This window comes from Cylas formicarius, unplaced genomic scaffold (genome assembly GCF_029955315.1).
Source record: "Cylas formicarius isolate icCylForm1 unplaced genomic scaffold, icCylForm1.1 PGA_scaffold_6__28_contigs__length_40554024, whole genome shotgun sequence".
Taxonomy (NCBI): domain Eukaryota; kingdom Metazoa; phylum Arthropoda; class Insecta; order Coleoptera; family Brentidae; genus Cylas; species Cylas formicarius.
In genome coordinates, this window is record NW_026844347.1 from 27,098,673 (window position 1) to 27,115,361 (window position 16,689).

General features: G+C 35.3%; 1 protein-coding gene across 1 annotated transcript in view; it reads left to right on the plus strand.

The window, feature by feature from the left end:
- Positions 1–16,689, plus strand: part of LOC132703495 (nascent polypeptide-associated complex subunit alpha, muscle-specific form-like) — a 122,286-nt gene that overhangs the window by 102,797 nt on the left and 2,800 nt on the right. The window contains exons 10-16 of the mRNA XM_060672794.1: positions 7,654–7,766; positions 9,103–9,363; positions 11,838–13,232; positions 13,472–13,690; positions 13,798–14,030; positions 14,182–14,587; positions 16,095–16,361. Coding sequence (XP_060528777.1) covers positions 7,654–7,766; positions 9,103–9,363; positions 11,838–13,232; positions 13,472–13,690; positions 13,798–14,030; positions 14,182–14,587; positions 16,095–16,361 — 2,894 coding nt within the window. The remainder of the gene's footprint in view (positions 1–7,653; positions 7,767–9,102; positions 9,364–11,837; positions 13,233–13,471; positions 13,691–13,797; positions 14,031–14,181; positions 14,588–16,094; positions 16,362–16,689) is intronic.

A 16,689-nucleotide genomic window follows, 5' to 3' on the forward strand; every position in this document is an offset into this window, starting at 1 on the left:
ATGTTGTGAAATTCTACACCAATAAAAATACAATTATTTTCGGCAAAAGTTATGGCTAATCTATAATGATATGACATGATCGACGCTCCCTTCATTGTCTGGCCATAATGAATTATTTCCCTAAGTTTTGCCAAAGACGTTTTCCTTTTCCAAAGTACCTATATTCATCTCCTTAAATAAAAGGCTTTAAATAGCAAAAACGCCAATTTAGTTCTTTAGTTGTCTTCTCTGGTGTATCCCATTAACAATTGTGCATTTTTCGAAATACGTATCCCTTAAATATCTTAACTGTTCTTTAATTAAATTAATTACACTTTTCATGTTCTTGCAAGACAATTATACAAATACATATATGATGTTTTTTGCGTTGTGCGAGTATTGTACATATATAGATGTATTTGTGGCATGAGGCATTCGTTACTTTGTTAGCAAGTATAACGAAATTCAACTGACCAGATTTACACAGACAATAAATTGTGTAATAGTAAAGTGATTATTATCGCCTTCAACTTTTATTCACACTGTATTTGTTTTATGTAAATCATTCCTTTTGATTTTATCCACTGATTTCTGCATTCTCAACTGCCAAAACTTATACATTCTCGCAATACTCGGATTTCACAGTCAACCAAATGTTATACCATGTGGATCGCCTCAAGTAATGGTACTGTGATGGCTACTATAATATGAGCCATATTCTCTGTACCTATAATAAGAGGCCGAATTGAGAGCATGCATAATATCCACTTTCGCCATAATTTCACCTAAATGCGTTTTTCTACTTTATCTGGTTGTGGATTATGTGTACTTATCCAGCATGCGTATTTAAGACTTAAAATTAATCAATTAATTAAAGTTCAAAGCCAAACCAAGTTAGAATTAAATGAGAAATTTTGCTTGACGCTTTATGGTAACGGTTTGGTGCAAACCTATCATTGCCAAGTGCCAAACCGCAAAAATTTTATAGTTAGTATGTTTTTCCGCCTTGGGTTGCCATACGACGTAAATACCACCATCTGCCATATCGGCATTAAGTACTCAGATGAAGCCATCACCATTAATAGTACTTAGCTCTAACATTTATTGTCTTGCGTCTAAAAATGGCATCGTCTGAATGCGATGGAAATGAAGACGTCTTGTCTAAATGTTACAAGACGCAGTATCGCATTTAGGTTGACAAGTTTGCTTTTTACCGGTCATGGCAATATAAATCAGTGCGTTTGATTTATAGATTAGCCATCATAGCCATCTCTAAAATGATAATTTTTATACCAATTCAATCTCCCCTCTCTTGCGGAATAAATTGTTTTCGAGTTGAATTGAATTGAAAATTAATCGTTGTTTTTCCAAAAAACCCAAATTTTAATTTATTTTAAATGTCCTCCCGTGTGTTACTAACGTTCATAACGTCTCTATTATTACGACGACGTATAAGTACATTCTTGTGCATAAGTAAAATAGCGGTAGCTCATATTAAATGTAACTGTAGTGGTGTTGTGCGTGATCCGATTAACGAATATTTTTACTTCGGTTGTCGCTCTTGAAAATTTGAACACGCTTATAAACGGATAACTCAATCCTGTAGATTTTTGTATATTTCTCTTTGCGCGAATTAACAAATGTGAATGTTCCAAAGGAATTATTTAGATACTTATCTGGTGGAAATTTGCCTATGATTTGAAGAAAGAATTATTAAGTAAATATGCAAAAAAATATGGACATTATTTCCTGAATTGATAACCAGGGCGAGTAATTGTTATCCAGGAAGCCTTTTTTGACATAATCTCAAAAAAAAAATTGAAAAAATAAACGCAAGAATATGACTTTATTGACGTCATTAGATAGTCAAACCTACCTGAAATCATATTTAACTTATAGATTTCAAACATTTTTTTGTCGGAGGTTGAAATTCTATCCGGTGTCCCTCAGGGATCAATCTTAGGCCCTGACAATTATAAACAATTTGAAACTTCCATTAAGACCGCAACTTAAAACTTAATCTAAGTAAATAATGTGTTATGGTGTTTAGGAATTATAAGAATGTTAACTTCCTAATGAACATATTAAACATAGGGATCAGCAACTCAAAATTAAATTTTAAAGATTGTGCCAAGAATCCGCGAGTTATATTAGGCAGCAAACTTAGATTCAAAGAACACCTAAAAAAATATTTCAAAAATCTTTTGCCTACATTAAACTTTTGTATAATAATAAACATATTTTAAGTAAACAACTGAAAAGAGGTTTGTGTGATTCCCTTCCTATCTAATTTCAATTCATATGACTTTGTCTATGGTTTTTGTTTTTATCAGGAAAGTAAAAAACCCGTTCAGATAGTACAGAATGCATGTATTAGATTTGTCTATGGTCTGAGGAAATTTGATCATGTATCGCACTTATACAATGATATAAAATGGCTCAAAATGAGTGACCGCATTTTTGTTTAATGTAATAAATAATCCTAATTCCAAATCGTATAATATTTCTAACACTGTCCGCAATGTTAATAATTGTACCTACATATCAAAATATTATAAAATAAATACTATAATGTATATAATTTGTTTTTTCTTTTACTTATTTCTACGGGTATAATTTCAATAATTTCTCTAGATAAATTTTTTATAGGATTAACATAGTATTGTTAAACTATGTTTGTTTGTTTGGTTCAGTAAAGTAGCCAAAGGCTAGACTTGCGCCAAACTTGGCATTATTTCTTCGTAATAACTTTGTCATATCATATTGCTTAAATAATGAAAGAAAGAAAAGAATTAATAATTCATTTCCAATTGCCATGAAAACAAGTTTCGTTTTTTTTTAGCTGACCACACATCTTTCTATTTAAATAATTCAATAATTAATAAAATTGGTTAGTATCCAACAATTTATTAGTTTTGGTTAGTTGACTGAACCTAATTATTAATGAAGAACTTATGGATAATAATTAATTAATTAAAAACAGGCCACGATATTGTTAAATCGTAGTACTGGCTGGCGAACATTGTAAAAAAATAAAAGATACAAACAAAATTTTATTTTAATTTTAAATATCATTTGGTATCGTAAATAATAAGTCAGCGTTTTATTTGGTAAATTGTAACCCTTTAAGTGAAAAGTTTTCGCAAAATTCAACAATTTTTTTTTCGCGTTTTCTTTTAACCATATTTTAGGTCAGGATAATGTTGAGATGTAGTTTTCACAGCGTTTTTGGACCCTTGTTTGAAGTTTATTATAATGTGTTTAGCCTTTTTGAGGATATGGGCATTTGTTTAAGAAAATATTCCATCCCAAACTCTCCTTGCAGAGATGGAGCAATTAGGAGAACAAAAATCATTTGTATTTGCATTACAAATTTTAATTTTAAAATTTAAGATTACAAAATTACGGCTGTGGTAACCATTTACTCTTAATATTTTTTTTAATGTCTAGGACCGTCAGTTTACCTAATACCATATTACGTTGGCCTTACTGGGACACCCAGTGTATGATTGACATGGTATCGTCAATGTCGTCTGGATTTAGTGCCAGCGAGTTTTCAGTGACTGTATCTAAATAAAAGTTTACATTATTCGTTAGATTGATTTAAGCGTAAAATTCGTAATCACTTGCAGTGGAAACTATTTTGGAAATACACGCACAACTTCCGTAAACTGTTTATCAACATAGTAGGTCTGCCAGACCTGAAACCCGCGGAGTGCGACACATGCGCGTTCCGTTGCCCAGCCCGATCGGTTTAGTCGTGGACCGGCTTCGAGCCGTTCAGTGTTAAGTTTGTTGTAAAAAGTGCCTAAATTACTAACCGTTTTTTTAGTCTAACCTGTGTTCTGTGATATATTTTACCGCATCGTGTGTGTGTTGTGAGGTAACATAATATTTTCTGGTATTCTTGACATTTTTATTCTCCGGTCATGTTGGTTATTAATAGATCATAAATAAGACAACGCCAATGAATCGTCGAGGTTACTCTATTTTGTGTTTAAATTAAAAAAGTCGTAAGATGGATCGGTCGTGCCGAGGAAGCCCTGTTATCGTTTCGGACAGTGCGAATCGAGAAAGCTGAAAATTACGCCTCTCAGTTATTGATGTTTCGAAAGTTCTCACTATCTCTATCTTAATCACGCTGTGAGAAAATCTATTTTTAAATATATTCAGTATCGCGTGATATGTGCATGTATTATTCGCTCCGTTAATACCTATAGCTAGTGCATTTTATCTAAACTAAACCCTTATGAATATGAAATCGTTATCACCTTAATATGAAATGCTTGCGTCGAGGTGTTTAATTATTGTGGTTACATTTTGTTTGTTTATTATTCACTCATGACCTTCATGAAACCACCAAGCAAATGTTCGCTTGATAAAAGGAATATCCCAGACCAGACTGCGCGTTCTCTCGTTTCATGCAGGTAAAAAAGTGCAAGAAACTAGTGGAAACGAATAGAAAGGTTTCCGGGTTAAGTTACCCAAGATTTACGTCTAGGTAAAATGTTGGGGCTTACAACTGCCATGTTTTGTTTTAAAGGTTCAATACCCATTTCGCTAATGGTAGATTTTTTACCGCGTCGGAAGCAGTATTTGACTTTTTGTCTTCCATCTTCTCTCAGTGGGGTCAGTTATAGATTGAAACGAATAAGCCCCAGTCTTTATTCACATGAATTTTTAATTTCTTCCGTAGACTCCAATTTCTGACCTTGATTTCAAGTTTTACAGTTTCTAAGCGTATATTTTTGTTGTTGGTGAAAAGCATGGTCGTTTTGAAAAACGATATAGGATATTTGAGATGGAGGATTATTATTATTGAAACGAAAATTTTAGTTTTTCCGCCATATTTTACTATTTATTACCAATATAAAACTTAGACGCGTTATTGGTTGTAGGTAGTATCTAATCCGCTATGCACAATTATTCGTGTAGGCCATTCTAAAGTGGGCATAGTTATTGACGCGGTCTCGCACTGAGCGAAAAAGACAATAAATTGAACTTTAAGAAAAATTCCCGCTTAAATTTATATACCCAAGACCGGCTCCTATAAATATTTAACCGCTTCCTCCACTATTTTTTTTTCTCGTGCCTTAGTAGGCAGGCCTAAGATGTAAATGACGGCGACTGTGTGCCTACATACAAATGACAGTAAGAAATATTTGCGGTTAAAAAATTACACCCATCTCACCCTTTCTGATTTTTGATAAAATTGGTATGAGATGGGATTACTTTTGGTTAGTCCATATTATTATTATACTATTAGGTAACGTAAGGAGGTAAAACGTGATGCGCTGATGCTTCATTTTCTATCAAAGGAGCGATTTCCACACGCTTAACTCGTTTTCCCCAAACATTTAATGGAATCTGGGCAAACTGAAAACTATCGAATTGAGGAAGTGTCAGCCATGTTGGTTGTTGAACACCGAGAGGTCTTATTAGTTGATTTGGAATGACAGGACTTCTCTGTTGCAATCGAGATTCGAAATGACCACGCATGCGCATGTTAAAAGGCCCTTCTCAACATTTTTTCATGGTACCTATGTGGGTTAGTCCAATGAAAACGACTCTGAGACAAGGCAACCCGCATATTTATATGTATATTGTTTAGGTATTGGTGTTACTCATCGAGGAGTATCGGTATTCCACTCTCCCAATTTTGTAACACTTTTAGCATAGGTTCCTTAATTGGTATTCAAATGGCGGATGTTGTTGCCTTTCGGGTACATGTTATATGTGGTTGGCATATTCAACTAGTATTATTTTTATTTAGATGACATGAAGAAGTTAGCGGCTTTAGAAAGTTTTGAATAATTAATGTGGAGGTTCGATACTTGTTTGGGTGTCAAATCTCAGAATTACTTGTGCGAACGAATGTGAAAATCTTAGGGCTCATGCTACGGATGATTGATTATACGAGTGAAACATTTTTCGTCAGTAGTTGTTAGGAAAATATACCACACTGTTACGCAACAGCATTAATTTCAATTTTTCTTTAAAAAGTATGGGTTCGAAGACAATTCCTGGGTTAATAGTTATTTATGTATTTTAATATTCCACATTTAACTTTCCAAAAAAGATAATCCCGATCATAGATACACCGAGTGTTTGCATTATACTTCGGCGGGGGCGTATTTAAATTGTTTTTTTTTTTATTGGAGCACTTTGGGTTTTAATTCCATTCTGCCTACATTATTCCAAGGATAAAATTCTGTAAAAATAAGCGCCGATACAAATAACATACTACGAATTTTACTCGCTGAATTGATGCGATATGCAAAACCATATCTGTAAATGTAAAAATGTCTAAGAACCTGCAAAAAGCGGTTACTTTTACTGTTTGTAGTACGTAATTTCGAACGAAATAAGTAAGAATGTTTTTCAAGCCGCTGAACGGCAATGTTTCATGAGTAACGTCACAAAACAGTAAATAAATATTCTATCATGACTTACGTCAAACGGTGGCTTTTTTCTGGTATAATTTGGTGTGATGAACAAAATTGTGTGCAGCGAATCCCAGCATATGTTCCAAAAACAGTTTTACTCTTCGCAACTCACGCACAAAAAAGATCAAATTATTTTCAGGTTTGCTTGAAAGTTCCCGGATTTTTTTTTTAAATAATTTTTGTTTGTCAAAAAATAAAGGTTCCTTAGAAAAAAATCAAATTTTAACACGCAGTTGTTCAAAAACGAAGTCATACGGACTGATCGTTCTTTAATATAAAACTTTAAACTTAATTTAAACCCCTTGTTAACAGAAATGTATTTACCGAATAAACTTTGTTTTTCTTTTTTCCATTGTCGAAAAATTGACCGCCCCTTATCAAACGGTCTTATAAAATGTCTCTTTTAAAACGAGCATTTCGTTTGCGGCCTTTGCGAGTGCATAAAAATGCCGCTTTGTGTTGCTTGGTCTACACAACGAGGGTGCTCGGGCTCTTCTACACGGTAATAACCCACCTGTTCGCCGCGCAACGCGCCCGCCTTGGTCCCGATTTTCCCTCAGAACAGCTGAGAAATTTCGTCAGGTCCACGTTGCCGATTATCCGAGGGTAGGCCATGTTGCCTGGTGCATCGCACGCCTACTATGTCGCTCACCGACATGGGTTCTGAAATTATTGTTCGTTTTCGCGACGTCGCGTTCGTTAGTGAACTTTAAAATAAGTGTTTACATCTCCCTACAATTTATTTTGTGTCTGAATTAACTTCTCAATTACAGATGATTATTATATTCTCAGTCGATGTAAAACTCATTTTTAACTAGTTGCCGAAAAAATGAAAACGATAGAAATTTGCGACTTTGAAATGTTGAAAATCGAATTGCAACAAATGCGCAAAGCTATTCAAAAACGCTCCATATTAAAATACTTTCAAAATTTGCGGTAATTAGTGTTAAATTTTTCATATTATATTTACAAATATCTGTCTATCTCTATCCTATCGAATTTGCTCCTGACCGACCCCAACATGTTTTCTCACCAGTCGATAAGATACGAATCGCGGCGACGTCTGAGGTACAGTAGCGATAGAATAAACATTACCCCAAGGTGTGGCTTCTAAATTCGCTTATTTTTGCTTTTATTTTTAATTCTCTGTATTGCAGAAAAACGATTATTAAAAATGTCGTGTTCAACTCTTAATCCTTGTTCGTAATGATGTATAATTTGGTTTCAGTTCATGGTCCTACCGACTTAGAAGAAAACCAAGCGGATAGTGATTCTGAAGACGAGTGGAACTACTTCAAGGGAGACGAAGCAAAAAAGGGCAATCCCTCACAACCCGAAACGGTAATCATTGAGGGTCGAATTTAAACTGTCAAGATCAATTCAAACGTTGGTTAGGTTGGGAACAAATTTTCCAGACCAAACTGTTTTTATTGTACATGTTTTTCCAGTTTTTATTATTGGTGTTTATTTTTCTGAAAATATTCATTAAACATCGTAATATATGATTATATCTGAGTTGAAACTACAGCTTGTTCTCGTTGTCTTCTAACAAATTATGCACCGTAGAGGGTCGTTTTACTTTCCGTGTTACACTTTCACTTACGCTTTTTCTTAATACTTTTGATCTGTACCGTTTGTACTTAGTGAATTTGTGTTGCCACCAATGCAAAAAGATGTCAAGTCAAGATGGGCAATAGTTGCGTTCCCACTCCATTCACGTTGTATGGTTGTCTTAGGCAATGCTTTCAGGTTGAGTGATCAAATTCATTTCTTGTAACCGCTGCGTGGTGTGTCGGGATCCCATATTGTTCCAATTTCTATTCAAGTCCTATACCTATATACTGTAGAGCTTCGGTAATCCGGATTAATAAAAACCGAGGGCAATCCGAATTAGTGAAACATCCGGATTATTTTAATCTTTTAAAAGCTATAAAAATTCACCAAATACACATTGTTGTAGCATTTATTAACACGAAAAATGTAAACATTTCCTAGCAAGAACACCCACCGGCATTTTCGTGTGCTCTCTTCGGGGCCATGATGCTTTTTAACCTCTAAAGCGGCCTATACACGTGCAGGCAAGTGTTAAGACTTGCCTGTACAGGTCGAGACACGCGAGTAAGTACGAATGTGTATGTGTCAAAACTCACAACGCGTTCAGTTCCAAGCGCGGCTCGAAGCGAATCAGATTGTGTCTGATTTTTAGAGTAAGTGCGAAAGCCAACTTCATTTTTCGCACAGCAACAGGTCCTACCAACTAACGAACCTCGACGTTTACCTGAATATTGCGTGGCCGTAATTCGTTTCGCACTTGCTAGCGGACTTATCTGGACACACTTGCACGCGGACTTGCCTGCATGTGCCCCCATAAGAATTGCCTTTTGCGGCTTTTTAATAATTAGGGGATTCACCTAGACAACACCATAAAAGTTATATGAAATTATCGAAGAACACATGATCTAGACAATAAGAAATCCGGATTATAGAATACATAATGTAAATAAGTAATATTTAAATTTTGTCCAGATTAGTGGAGTTCGGATTAGCGGAGCTCTACTCTAGTTTGCTTTCTGAGTGTAATTTTCTGTTTTTCGGAAATATAACATCACATATACACTAAAAACTAAATATTAAACAGGTTAGTAATTGATACTCGTAACGTCCATTATGATTATAGGTTGTTGAGTGTTCAGAAGAGGACGCGATGTCGCAGTTGAACCCAAATGCTGCCGAATTTGTTCCGGTTTCACCTACGAGGAGCATACCGTCTCCGGCTTGTAGGGCGCTAATCAACGACGAAGTAATAGCCCAATCGTCGCCAAAGAGGCCGCTCAATATGGATATAAATGTCCCTAGCGAAAACGATTTTGACAAGGAGGTGAAATCGAGACCAAGCGATGTCGCTGCTTTGGACAATGGTCACGATGAGAGCGATAGTGTAAGTTTCACTTACACAGTGCGTTTTCTAAACTAAGCATTGGTAACAACTACTTTTTAATTATTTTCTTTTTCTAGTGCCTTCCCCTAATGGAGGTTGGCTACCACTTTTCTAAATGCGTCTTTGTCTCTTGCAACGTGAAGCTCTCGTACACTCATCTGTGTACTAGTCTCTGATGTTTCTTAGCCAGGATTTCTTCTTTCTTCCTATTGGTTTTGTTCCATCCACTCGTCTCTGCATGGTAGTCTGTAGTAATTCGTATTTAGCCTGTATTAATTATTTCTTACAATATGGCCAAGATAAGCTGTTTTTCTTAATTTTATCCTATTCTTAACACTTTTTTGCGATGCAGGCACATTTCAGGCACATAGGCCTCAAATAATCTTAGTTTAAGGAATAGATTTTTGTCGCTGAATAGTGTTTTAAATCTTACGAAAGACTTCCTAGCAACTTCAATTATTTCTTGATCTTGATCTAAGTCTGAAGTTTGTAAGATTTACTTTTATTCAACGAAACGAACGAAGTTAACCCAAGCAGGGAGAATATCAGTCTGACGTCGCATCTCTTTATTTCATACCGCTCTTGCGATTCGGGGCAATAAATCCTTTTTGACCATTGTTGCCTTGATAGAATTACAATACAACAAAGTTTGACAGCTGGACTATTGCTAAAGTTTCCAACTTTGTAGTTCTTTTTATTAAAGTAGGAAACCACTGTGGGCTGACCTTCAAGTTTCTGAATAAGAATTCCTCCATAACCCAAACTGCTTGCATCTGTGTGCAATTCTATCGGCAACTCTTGATTGTAAATTGCTAGCAACGGTCTCGATATCAGATGCTCGATGACACACCGCCGTGCAATCTCCTGTTCTTCGTCCCACCGTGATGACATGTGTTGTTTGGTCAGCTGTTTTATTATCAGTTATTCCACGCACAACCTCTGTTTCACTGACTCAAAATCGATATGGAGCACGATTAATCACAACATTTTTTTGCAATTGGATCTTTAAAGTGACATTGTTAACTGCACCTACTTTGTTTTCACTTCTAATTATACCGCCGAAGTGGTCCAGCACTTCCTTAAGTTTATTCTGGAATTCTGTTGTCTGCGTTCTATTCGAGAACCTTAATAATCGGTTATGATAATCAAGCTTGCATCCCATAGTTTGAACCATCTTTCTGAATCATTTAAAAGATAGCGAGCAATTTTTATCAAAATTTGTACATCAGATAATCCAGTTTTCTTTTTAACATGATCAACATGACTTACCATTTGCGGGAATCAATCTATCTAATCACTACATTTTTCAGACTACAATGCTTTTACCAAATCCAATAAAATTGCGCTAGTTGAACCATCACTATCATTGGATGCCATCGTCAATTGTTTTTGTTTAAAAGATCGTTCTCTTCGTTTCTTCACAAGCACAAAGGGGTTTTCCCCACCAAAACACAAGTAGATAGTTCACTATCGACGTAGGCACGTATGCAGTCCAATAACGTTTAATTCATTCAACGAATATAACAACGAAAGCGGCAAGTTAACCCAATTGGCGCCATAAGATAAACATAAACATCTGGGAACCCTTATCCTCAAGTACACTTCGTGGGCTGGCACTCTCTTTGACCGGAAGCGACTTTGGTAGCAAATATCGAAAAATATCCAGCAATGAATAAATAATTTTAACTGGTCCTACCCTGGTTTCTAACAATATTTTTCCACGCACTCTACGAGTTTTCCTTGTATCATCAGCTGACCTTGATTGGCAGTTTTTCGAGAAAATCATGAATTTAATTTTTACAGTATTTATTGTAAGCTCCATTTTAATGCTTTCGTTGTTGACCCTGTTCACCAGTAATTTTAGGTCTATTATTAACTATCTCACGCCCTATCTTAACAGCTTCTTCTCTTTTCTAATCCCAATTAATATCCAAACGTTTTTTGCAAAAATTTAACATCAAAATTTTTAAAACCCGTTTAAAAATAACCCGCTTCATGTACTACAATTGTCAAAGTAATTTTAACCCATCTCAAGTGCTTCATAATAGAATTTCGAAACTGTTATTTGTGTTAGGCTAACGGACACGAACTGAACTTAACATTATTATACATACATACATCTCTAAATAATATTTGTAAAAGATATAAAAGAACAAATATAGAACTTAATAACACAACCTGTTTCTGCTAGTTGTAGAGTCCCAGAAAACTTAAAAAATATGCAAATTAAAACACATTTTGTTATAAATAAATCTCCCAAACACTGTGATAAAGAATTGTAATTATTCTCGAGGCCAGGGCTATTAATCGTTATTTAGAGAATTAATTAGAAATTGATTAGAATGTGTGAATTTTTTTCAGTTCATCATCCTTCATTGGTTAGTCTGACATATTCATTGTTTAAAAAATACATAATTTGACATTTACGTTATTGTTACCTGACACGCTGTAATATAAATTTTCGTTTTTTGTAGGACCTTAACACTACCCCAAATGATAACATGGAAAACTTGCTGAATGGCAAAAGCATCGATGAAATACCAGAATTTTATCCCGGCAGTACGCCGACAAAAGTACTCGCTGCCTCTGAAGAGTTCCATTTTGGGCCAAACGCTGCTCCATTTACCCCAAAACTTTTGGACCAATCTGAAGCTGCCCTATCAACTAAGGCTGTGTATGGTGACGAATCTGTTGCCACTTTAGATACATCGTTTAGTGAAACATTTAATAAAGAAAATAACGATCCAATGTCAATGTCTTTCTCGGAGGAACGGGGAGACAGTAATCCGTTCGATTTAAATAAGGTCCAAGTTTTGCCAGATAATTTTGATGATGAAAAAGAGGAAGCTCTGGATGAAACAATATCAGATTTGCCGGAACACTATCCTTTAGGCAAACCTCTCAATAATGATGATGCTATTCGGTCTAGTGGTTTCGATAGACTTTCCAAAGATGACGAGAAAGAGTTGGCATCGCCGTTGGAACAAGAAATTCCAGATTTGGAGCAAGAATCTCATTTGTCAAAAACTCCTCAACCTACTGAAGAAAATCTGCTAGGTGATTTTATTTGCAATAAAACCGAAGTTGCAATAGATGCAAGCGGAATTTCAAAATCACCGCATCCTGTTCATTCAGAGGTTGATGTTCAAAATCTTTTAGAACCACCTTTTGTATCTCCTTTACTAGAAGCTACAGAAAACCTAGTGGGAGACTTGCTTGAACCAAGAACAGAATCGCGGAGCCCACTTGATTTCTCTGAGTCAAAATCTGCTTTAAGTGAATCATCTAAAGCAGATTCACCTCTTCTTCCTGAAATCTCCAAAGCTGATTCACCTCTTTGCGAGTTGCCTTCTTCAAATTCGCCATTGCCTGATGTTACACAATTAAAATTGCCGGAAACCCAATCTCCTGTTTCCGATTTACCAGAAATCCATTCCTCAAAGACTCCTGACCAAAATGAATCACTTTCTCCTTGCTATAAACTACCAAAAGAAAAATTACTGGATGATGACGCGGTGAGAACTGTTACACCGGACGCTGTTGAGGAACCCCGTGAATATAGATCCGAGGACATGTTTGACACTGAAGTGTCATCTAAACCTCCAGAAGATTTGGAGCCAATCCCTATCGAATCTCCCATATTGACTTGCGACTTACAAGCTTCTCATTTCCCAAGTGTAGAGGCATATGAAATGAAATCGCCCGATGATTTATTGATTGATAGTGGTAAAGTTGAGCTTGCTGAATATACAATATATGATATTTCACCAGCTGAATTTATTACCAAAGATGCATCCACTACTGTTGACTATCTTGAAGAGAAACAAACGCAAGCTCAAGTGCATTCAAGTTACCCTTCCGCTATTGAGGTAATTTTTGTGTTAATTTTCTTTAGTTCCTCGTTCCTGGTACCTGAAGACATTCCTCTACTTTAACGCTGAACAAAACAAGTTTTTCCTATATTCACTTTTTTCTCTTCTCTATAATATGTTTTATTAAAAATTTCACGAATTTGTTTTTCTACTCCCTTTTGTAACATCTAATTATACACTGACTTAGCGTCCCGAAAATTTAAATTTGAGAAAAGCCTAACTAAAACAATTTTCAGAATTTATCAAATATAGGGGATGTGCAGCAGGATATAGCGATTTTACCAGTGACGTCGGATTCCTTGAAACCAGTTGATGATATCCTTTCTTCAAATGGGGAAGCAGCTTTGAGCGAGCAAATTGCAATTAAGACTGAAAATATTATTCCGGAGTTTGCAGAACAAACAGTATTGACACCTTCAGAAGAGGACAACAAACAAGTTTCTGATAAACCTCTGGTGAGTTTTTTTTATTAAGTTTTGGTAAACCTCTGGCGAGTTTTTTTTTATTAAGTTGTCATTCATTGAACCATTTTGAACATGTTATGTATTTTTTGTTTTGGCAGATATTAGAGACTTTAAGCCAAGAACCAGAAGAACTAGAAAAAGCAGAGGAAGTGGTTGCGACGGTGGCAATCCAAGAAGAGATTAAAAACGAAGAGAAAAAATCAACTACATTAGCAAAGAAGCCAGCTCTTGGTAAAGTTGGACCCTCTAAAACTTCACAAAAATATCCACTGTCTCCAAAAGTAGCACCAACAAAACCAACAATTTCGCCAAGAGTGCCCCCAAAGACTGGGTAAACAATTTCTTCAATATGTGTTGTATGAATTTTCATACATCAAAGTGAATCAAAATGATTTTTTTTTGTTTTGTAAACAATCAACAATTTTTGTGTACCGGTTTGTGACTGTCTAGCAGTTTTGTATGACATCGATTTTTTGTTGTAGATCTGTTAAGCCACCCGTTGCGAAAACAACACAACCTAAAACATCACCCAAACCAAAGACAATCTCTTCAACGACAACTGCGAAATTGACATCAAGAACATCCGATTCCAAATTAACTAATGGAGAATCAAAAGCAGCCACTGCACGAACAACGGCTATTGCTAGAAAGCCAGTTGGAGAACCAGCAGCAACTAAAGCAATGCCCAAGGCATCCCCATCAAGCGGGAAACCTAGTCTGGTCAAGACATCAAGACCGGTCACCGCGCCCAAGACTGTTCCTCCTCTGTCAAAGACAAGCACACTTCGTCTGGGGACTACCACAGCTACGGCCAAACCTAAACCAGCCACAGCAACCTCAAAAAATGCAACCGCTACCAGCAAGCCTTCAATCGGTGCACCCACTAAGGTAACTGCCTTGCCTTTTTTTTTTTTCCTTAATTTTAATTTATGTTATAAAAAAAATCTTTGTTAAATGGGTGTATCTTAGCATTCTTCAATAATGAATTTGATTCAATAGTTCTTTGTAATTGTATTAAAAATGTCATTAGCATCTGAAAAATAATTAAAATATTACCGTTACTTGATGTTTAAAATAATTAAAATGACATTGTTGTCGATGAAAATGTTGAATTTTTATTACTCGGCTCTGTTCCTTAATGCGAGAAAGTTATAAATCATTGTGGGACTGTAAAACTTGAAATTATATTTACTTTGCGGTAGTTATTGGCAAAGTTCATTCTTAAAAATGGTTACTGTTTCTGAATTTGTTGAAAAAAAAATGACCCCTTCATTAGCTTACTTACAAAAATTGTTGCCAACAAAATCCCTTCAAAACAAATTATATGCTTCGCCTTCCGCCATATTACTATGACTTTAACCTAACGTTGTGTAATTGACCGGCCAAATTTTTTTTGTGTTAATTGAATGAAATAATTTTAAAAATATCACGAAATTTATATTTATTTATTTTTATATATTATATTGCGCGTTACGTCGCCGTCGCGTCGTTCTGGGAACCAAATGGATTTAATTTTATTATTGCAATTCCCCGAATCGTTAAGTATTGTATTCGGATATTTCTTGAAGAGGATTATGGGCAAATTGGACATCACAAATGCATAATTAATATAGAATTAAAAAATAAATAAATAAAATAAAATAAATATTATTAAATAATGATGGACAACACTATACAATTGCAAAATGTTATTTAAAACATTTATTGGCTAATCAATTAAAAAGTGGACAATTGACCGAAATAATTTTAAAAATAAGATGAAATTTATATTTATTTATTTATATATATTTATTTATATTGGGATTCCCCAAATCACTAAGTAGCCTATTCGGATATTCCTTGAAGAGGGTTATAAGTAAATTGAACATCATAAAGCATAACAATTTAATATAAAAAACATTTCAAGATGTTAGTTAAAACATTTTTTGACTAGTCCGAACGTTACTTTAACCTCATAAAATTTTGTAATCTTAATTCAACATAAATTCTTAGCATAACTAATATGTCAATTATCTGTCCATCTCTATAACTATAATCCTGTATAATTATTGTTTGTTGTTCTACCTGTACTGTCACATTACTTTCATTCACTAAAAGTTGTCTTTCTATTGTGTGCAAATTAGTGTGGCTCTAATTTAGGTACGACTCGAGGTGTGTAGTGTGTGTGTATCAGAAACTATCATTGCAATTGATCTGAACTTTACGATATAACCTTTAAGTTGTCCACCCTGTTTAATGATCCCTGTCATTGCCAATTTACATTTTATTACTCTCTCGTATTAAAAAACAAGCTATATCGGTATAACAAATACAAATCATTGGAATGCATTGCGTGCCAAACACTAAAAAAAAAAAAACGATTTGTTAATATTGTAATATATTTATTTTCATGTAGCTGTCATCCGCTGCGCCGAAAACACTTAGTGTCTCTCCAAAACCCTCTACGACCGTTCCCTTGGCGAAACCGAGAACTCTAACGAGTGCCGCCCCAAAACCCAGGGTGCCTCTGACAAAAACAATAACGAAAAGTGCCGATGTGGAAAAACAACACAAAGAAAGCGCGAATAAACTTACGGCCTCACGAACAACCACAACGAAAACCAGCACGCAAAGTGCATCCAGCAGGACGACCAGCACTACCGTAAAGAAGACAGAAATTAAGGTAATAATAAGTATTTTCTTGCCCCTATGTAGAAACGTCAGTTGAACAACGTGTTTAAGTGAATGATAATTTGGCAACATCAGGCCTGGTATGTCAATAATAAGTAAGGTGACCAGACATCCCGCTTTTGGCGGGACACTCCCTATTTTTCACAATTTGTCCCGCGAGGTTTTTCAAAAGTCCCGACTTTTAAAATTAAGTTAAATTTTGTGTTTACGAAAATCATTGTGTTGTGTTCTAAGAATCCTAGGGGCTACGATGACCAACATTGCTGTTGCTGCTACCCAGTTACATTCTATTTGTCTCTCAGATAATACACTTCGTGTTT